Source organism: Acanthamoeba castellanii, assembly GCF_000313135.1.
Source record: "Acanthamoeba castellanii str. Neff unplaced genomic scaffold scf7180000084472, whole genome shotgun sequence".
Classification (NCBI taxonomy): domain Eukaryota; phylum Discosea; order Longamoebia; family Acanthamoebidae; genus Acanthamoeba; species Acanthamoeba castellanii.
Window position 1 is genome coordinate 22,818 of NW_004457306.1, and position 6,369 is coordinate 29,186.

General features: G+C 58.8%; 2 protein-coding genes and 2 pseudogenes across 2 annotated transcripts; 2 read left to right on the forward strand and 2 right to left on the reverse strand.

Annotated features, from left to right (window-relative positions):
- Window positions 1-126: 126 nt before the first annotated feature.
- ACA1_028520 lies at window positions 127-427 on the reverse strand (annotated as a pseudogene).
- Window positions 428-552: 125 nt separating this feature from the next.
- Window positions 553-1,915, forward strand: ACA1_028530 (uncharacterized protein; the record flags this gene model as incomplete). Its single annotated transcript, XM_004334483.1, has 7 exons — window positions 553-605; window positions 689-923; window positions 964-1,080; window positions 1,159-1,260; window positions 1,362-1,490; window positions 1,628-1,801; window positions 1,838-1,915. The coding sequence occupies 7 exons, from the start codon at window positions 553-555 to the stop codon at window positions 1,913-1,915; spliced, it is 888 nt and encodes a 295-aa protein (XP_004334531.1).
- A 306-nt stretch (window positions 1,916-2,221) lies between these two features.
- ACA1_028540 (GTP cyclohydrolase I, putative) lies at window positions 2,222-3,119 on the forward strand (the record flags this gene model as incomplete). Its single annotated transcript, XM_004334484.1, has 3 exons — window positions 2,222-2,814; window positions 2,898-2,975; window positions 3,056-3,119. 3 exons carry the CDS (start codon window positions 2,222-2,224, stop codon window positions 3,117-3,119), a joined length of 735 nt encoding a protein of 244 aa, XP_004334532.1.
- Window positions 3,120-3,245: 126 nt separating this feature from the next.
- ACA1_028550 lies at window positions 3,246-6,318 on the reverse strand (annotated as a pseudogene).
- Between the last annotated feature and the right edge of the window lie 51 nt (window positions 6,319-6,369).

Consider the following 6,369-nt stretch of genomic DNA (forward strand, 5'->3'; position numbering starts at 1 on the left):
CGCAGCGCCGAAGGCTCGTTCGCCTCCGCAGCATTCAGCAACAGTCGCATAATCTCCACATTGCCCTTCACCGTTGCCTGTGCCCCAACGACCTAGTGAGTACCAGCAAGCGCTTGCCTCTCGGGATCACAGGGAGACGTACTACATGAAGCGGGGTGCCGCGCCACTTGAACGAAAACTTGAGCAGGTCGGGTTCTGTTTGCAGCGTATGCTTGACCATCTCCACATCTTCGATCTCGACTGCATAGTGCAGCCGGGTGTGAAGCGAATTGAGCGCGTTCGTAATAAATTCTGCCGTAGGGGGCGGCTCATCCCTAGACCACAGGTGATCGGCCGCGTGGGTGTAGAACAGGGCGGGATTGGCCACGTTGTCCACCGAGAAGCTCGACCAGCCGTCTGCGAGCGCCGCTCCTGTGCCTTGCTCCATCTTCGCGTATTAATTTTTCTTGGCAACAAAACTTGGCTTTCTTTTCGATTTTATTTGTATTTATTTCTCTTTGTTTTGCTTTGGCCCAAGATTCGTCAGTACAACTCAACACGCACACTAGCAAGATGCGAGCCGCGTTGGTAAAGCGAAGCACCTCCCGCCTGCACCCCCTGACCAGGTACCTCCCACTTTCCTCCTCCTCCTCCTCATCGACGGCACCCAATTTGATTATTTTGTCGGCTGTGGCTCGCGTGGTCGCAGGGGGCCTTGCGCGAGCTCGCTGCGCTGGTTCGGGACAGCAAAGAAGGAGACTGCAAAGGCCACGGCCGCGCACGCTTCAACGCCGCTGGAAGCGTCGAACCTGCCAGACCCGCGAGCGTTCGCGCAGGAGAAGGCCTTCTGGGCCACGCAGGAACCGCTTAAGCAGAAGCGCCTCCAGGCCAAGGAGAAGGGCGAGGCATGTCTTCCTTTCTCCCATCACTGCCCAATCCTCTCGGTACACACAATGATGACGCTGATGCCTATGCTGTGTCCAGCCGCACTTTGTGTTCCTTGAGGGTTCGGGTGGTGCTGGCAAGAAGGATCTCCTGTGGCGCTTGAACAAGATGGGCCACGAAGTCGTCTTCCATCCCTACCTCACCTTCCTTCTTGACGTACGTCGCTTACTCCTCACGTTCGCGAATGGGACCTGTTTCGTGTTTTTACAGCGCGTGCATTGCATCCCAATGCAGAGCCAGTACCCCTACACGCCCACGCGGGACCACGACATACTGCAGGTGCGGTGGGGCAACAAGATCATCAATGCCTTGGAGAACATCGCCTCGCTGTCCAAGGTAACGAACGCATCAGTGCCGCGCGCCACCGATGATGATCATTCGCTTCTTACGCGTTCCTTCCTCTCTGCTCTGCTCTGCTCTGCTTCGCTCTGCTTCAGACCGGCAAGGCGTACAAGAGCAACCTGGTGTTCGTGCATCGAAGTCCCATTTCATCCTACCACTATGCCCGCGATAGGAATCCTGACGAGGCCGCGCTCTACCTCTCCCTCATGCGCCAGATCACAACAGTACACACACCTCCCTTGTCGGCTGGTTGGTTGGTTAACGGTGGTTGATCTAGGAGTTGAGCTCAAGTCCTCTCTTCGCACTGCAGGCGTTCTCTTCATCAGTGGTGTTATGTAAGGCCGACCCCCTGCGAGTCCAGGAGCGTCTGGGCGAGCGTCTCATGGTACCTCCCGAGAAGGAGAAGGCCCTGCGGCGGGAGTTGGGCGAGTCGACCGACCTGGACGTCATCCAGCGCGAGATCGACGCCTACGAGCGACTGCTTCTGACCCCACCTTCTACTGAGCGAGAGCACCACGGCATCGGCGCCACGGTGGTGCACACGACGTCGTCCAAGCAGGCCACCGCCCAGATCCTCAAGACCTACGGCGTAGAGATGAACTGGGTGTGGGAGGACCTCAAGAAGACCTCCTCCCCTCCAGCCCACTAAAGCTGGCCAACAGGAAGACAAGCCTTCTTGCCGTGCCTTACGCGGCTCTCGGCGAGATGCATTTCTTTTTCTTTTCTTTTCGTACAAAGACGAAGCGAAGGCAGCAGCTTTTGTTTGGTCATCTTTCGTACCTGCGACGTCCCTGGCCTCTGCTTGTCCAATCCGCCCCTCCTCGCCGGCAAGAACGGTTGCGATACCAAACCAGCTCATCTGGCAGTGGGTAATCTAGATATCCTGCATCCCTCATTTTATCATCACAATTTGTGTTAATTTTTCGTGATTAAGATTTATTTGGTGTAGATGCTGATGTGCGAATCCCCTCTCGTTCTTTGCCATCAGAAATCGGAACAAATTTGGGTAGATCGGGAGTTTCCGATGGAGCTATCAATGAAGAACGAAGAGGTGCCCACTGCGGCTGACGGCACAACCGAGAACAAGGTCCTTGACAAGCAGCAAGATGACGAAGAGGCGAAGATGAAGAAGATGACCGATGCCGTGCGCACGTTGATCGAGTGCGTGGGCGAGGACCCTTCCCGCGAGGGCCTCGTCAAGACGCCGCTGCGCATGGCCAAGGCCCTCCAGTTCTTCACCAAGGGCTACCACGAGAACCTCGAGACCATCGTGGGCGGCGCCGTGTTCGAGGAGAATCACGAGGACATGGTCATCGTGCGCGACATCGACCTCTTCTCGCTGTGCGAGCACCACATGATCCCCTTCTACGGCAAGGTGCACATCGGCTACATCCCCAACAAGAAGGTGCTCGGCCTCAGCAAGCTCGCACGCGTCTCGGAGATGTTCTCGCGGCGCCTCCAGATCCAGGAGCGGCTCACCCAGCAGATCGGCAACGCCATCATGGACGTCCTCCAGCCCCAGGGCGTCGGTGTCGTCGTCGAGGCCACGTACGTCTTTGGCGTGTGGTGTGTGTCGATTCGCCCGCATTCCTGCTCACCACACACACGACACACACCACACACACGTGCAGACACATGTGCATGTGCATGCGAGGAGCACAGAAGCCGGGGTCGAGCACTATCACCAGCTGTATGGTCGGCGTGTTTCGGTACCGCTTGCCCACCACACTTACCGTACGCGCATCCCAATGCTAACTCTCCACAACGGCAACAACAACAACAACGACAGGGACGACGTCAAGACGCGACAAGAGTTCCTACAGCTCATCCACTCCAAAAAGCTCTTCTCTTAGCCTCGTCCCCTTGAAACGCTCTCCTCTCTCCACCACATCTCCGCCCCCCACGTAAATAAATGCAATGATCCACACGTGCGTTGCTGCATCTCCTGAGCCGGGCGGCTCGGCTGCGTGTTGGGCGTCTCAGTAGAAAGACTCCATGAGGTCCTCCCTCGTGTGCCAGTCACCGCCGTAGTGCAGATACGGGTACAAGCTGTAGGGGTGATACCTACGACGAACACGACAGGCACGCATAGCAAAGTCAGTGCTCAGAGCTATGCGCTTACATTGCTCGGTGGGTGCGCGCGCCCCTCAATGTTGGCGTGGTACCATGTGTCGTTGAACACGGTGGTCTCCACACCACGGCGCTGGAATCGCTCGAGGTATTTCTGATGTGTCTTCGCAGGGACTTCCAGCCATCCTACGCATGGCCAGAAACGCATCAATGAGCGAACGTGCATTACACGACGTGTAACTCGAGTTGGTGTTGGCGGGTCGGTACCGGTGGTGTCAAAGAGGGTGAGGTGTGGGAAGGACTTGAGCACAAACGGCAAGGCGTCCGCGGTGACACGCTGCGCACACGCGCGACCGCCCGTTAGCGAGGGAGCCCAGAGAAAAAATCAGGGAGGGAGCAAAGAGAGCGGGCACCTTGTAGCCACCGAGGTCGAGGCGGACGAGGTGTTGGCCCATCGGACGCAGTAGCGCCAGCGACCGGTTGGAGAATCGATGAAGCGAGTTTCTGAGCGTCAATTCCTTCAGATCTAAGGTTTGATGGGCAAACACACGCACGCAACACGGCGTGGTGCTGTCAACAGCGGTGCGTTGAACGTTGAAAAGAAGGAAGTGATCAGAGGCGGTACTGGGGAAGAGCTCAGGGAAGCGCGCGATCGCCTTGTCTGTGAGACCGTAGGGTCCCCTCAGCGTCAGCTTCTCCAACGAACCGCACGGACCTGCATCAAGGCCGCAAACCTCCTTTCAGTGCCGCCAAGGGGATGCATACCGGGGATCGGGCGTACCGGGTACGGCGAGGAAGGCGTCGTCATGGTTGGCCATCATGTACGACGAGCCGGCGACCGTGAGCGACCGCAGTTGCGAGCAGTTGTGTAGAACGGCGGCCACCAGCCCGCTCGGTGTTTCGCGCTGGATGCTCTGGCCGTGGCGTGCGGACAGATGCTGGACGAGATCGAGCCAATGTATTGGACAGAAAGTTGAGTGCACACGGGCATGGGCATGAGCGTGGGCGGAAAGGTGGCGCAAGAGATACCGCAGGACCCAGGGTGACGTGGCGCAGTGTGTCCTTGTTGTTGAGCACCAGACGCAAGGCTTCTTTGGTGTCCACAGGCTTGCCGATCACCAGCGTTTCGAGCTCTCGAATCTCCCGCTACACTCGCCCCGCCCGCACAGAAGAGTCCTTGGGTGAGTTGCAATGGTCATCAACACGAGAGAGAAGGGATCACACGCAAGGACGGACCAATGGCGTCAGGTCATCGGTCAGCTCGTGATCCGACAGGTCGAGCTCGCGCAGGCACCCCCCGCGCGCTTTCACAAAGGCCTTGAGTGAGGCGCTGCACAACATCGGCACCTGCAGGGCGCCACCAGACCAGGGAGGGATCAGCGTTGCGGCCTTGTCCACGGTGCTACCGCAGGTCCGTAAAATGGTAACGGCCGCACCTTGACTGACACCAGGCTGGAGCAGTGCGCCAACAAAGCAGCGAGCGCATCGTTCGACGCGGGGACCTAGCAATAAACCACCAAAAAAGTGAAGTTCTGCTCCACTGCATGTGCCGTGGCACCATTGTGAATCGAACTGAACGTACCGCAAACTGGAGCTCGCTCAGTGCTCGCCGCTGTTGTTTCCAGGCGAGATCGAGATCACTAAAACCGAAGATCTCGACGGAGCGGACGATTGAAAACTCAAACCGCTACACGCCCACCCCCCGACGGTAGTCAAGCAAAGACCCCGAGTGGTGAGCGCACGGAGCAAGAGGGAAAAGGAGCCAACAGGTGTCAGGTGGCGCCACGAACCTGCAGGCGCGAGCCGGAGTGCTGGCGCGAGGGCGTGGAAGACTTCGTCCCAGCTGACGCCGATCGTCTCCGTCGGCGCTGGTTCAAAAGGCGCCGCCTTGAGTTCGTCCTTGCTCATGTTGGCGTAGCCAAAGGCGGCGAGCACGATCTTCACAGTTCTGCCCGGTCGGCTCTGTTGAATTGAGCAAACGCCGATGCGTCAATTCCGGCCCGGCCTCAATCAACACACCGGCGGCGAGAGGTACCATTTGGTGGGCGACGAGGGACGACAGCGGGCGCAAGGCGATCAGCGCGGCCAAGCCAGCGGCGGTGACCTGCGGGGACGCGGAGACGTTGAGCTCCTCCAACTGCTTGCTGGCCTCGCCGTGGGCCAAATCCTGCAGCCAACGTTAGTTGTCCGTGAAGAGAACAACAAAAACGAAGAACCAGAGCGAGAGAGAGGGGGAGAGAAACGTGCGATGAGACCCTGGTCGGTGATGCGCTTGAGCGAGGAGATGTCGAGCGATCGCAGAGCGTTGGCGTTTTGGCCGATGTGAAGCAGGGCCTTGTCGGTCAGCTTGAAGCACCCTAATCCCCCCCCCACACGCACACGCACACGCACACGCACACGCACACGCACACGCACACGCACACGCACACGCACACGCACACGCACACGCACACGCACACGCACACGCACACGCACACGCACATCCGGCCAGTCGTATGAGGGATTTCCAGGTTGCAGGACGTGAGGGCGGACCACGTACCGGACACCGAGAGGGAGGTGAGGTTGGGCATGCGCGAGATCGCGCGCAGGTGGACGTCCACCAGCGACTTGCAGTTCTCGATGCTGAGGCTTTCCAGTTGCCTGTCGCCCAAGCGGAGTAGTCGTAGGTGAGGGTCTCACAACTATGTTGGCGAGAGGCCCATGAAGTTCAGAGATTGACATACGTCATCACGGTGGCGATTTGGTGAACGCAGAGACTGGGGAGCCGCTTCACGGTCAGCTTCAACTCCTGGGTTGCCAGAAAGTGGTGCGAGTGAGTTGGTGGCCCACCAGTGTGCAGCACAGACCGCGTTGGCGAGGCTGATGGTGGCGGCCGCGTACGGTCATGGGCGACTGCAGAACGAAGCTGAGGGCCTGAGGCGAGAGCGAGTTGTCCCTCGCGAACCGCTGCAGGAGCGCATGCGCCAAGGCCTCCGGCAACATCACCTCCGACTGTTGGGGACGAGCGAGCAGAGTCAGCACAATAGTTGCACT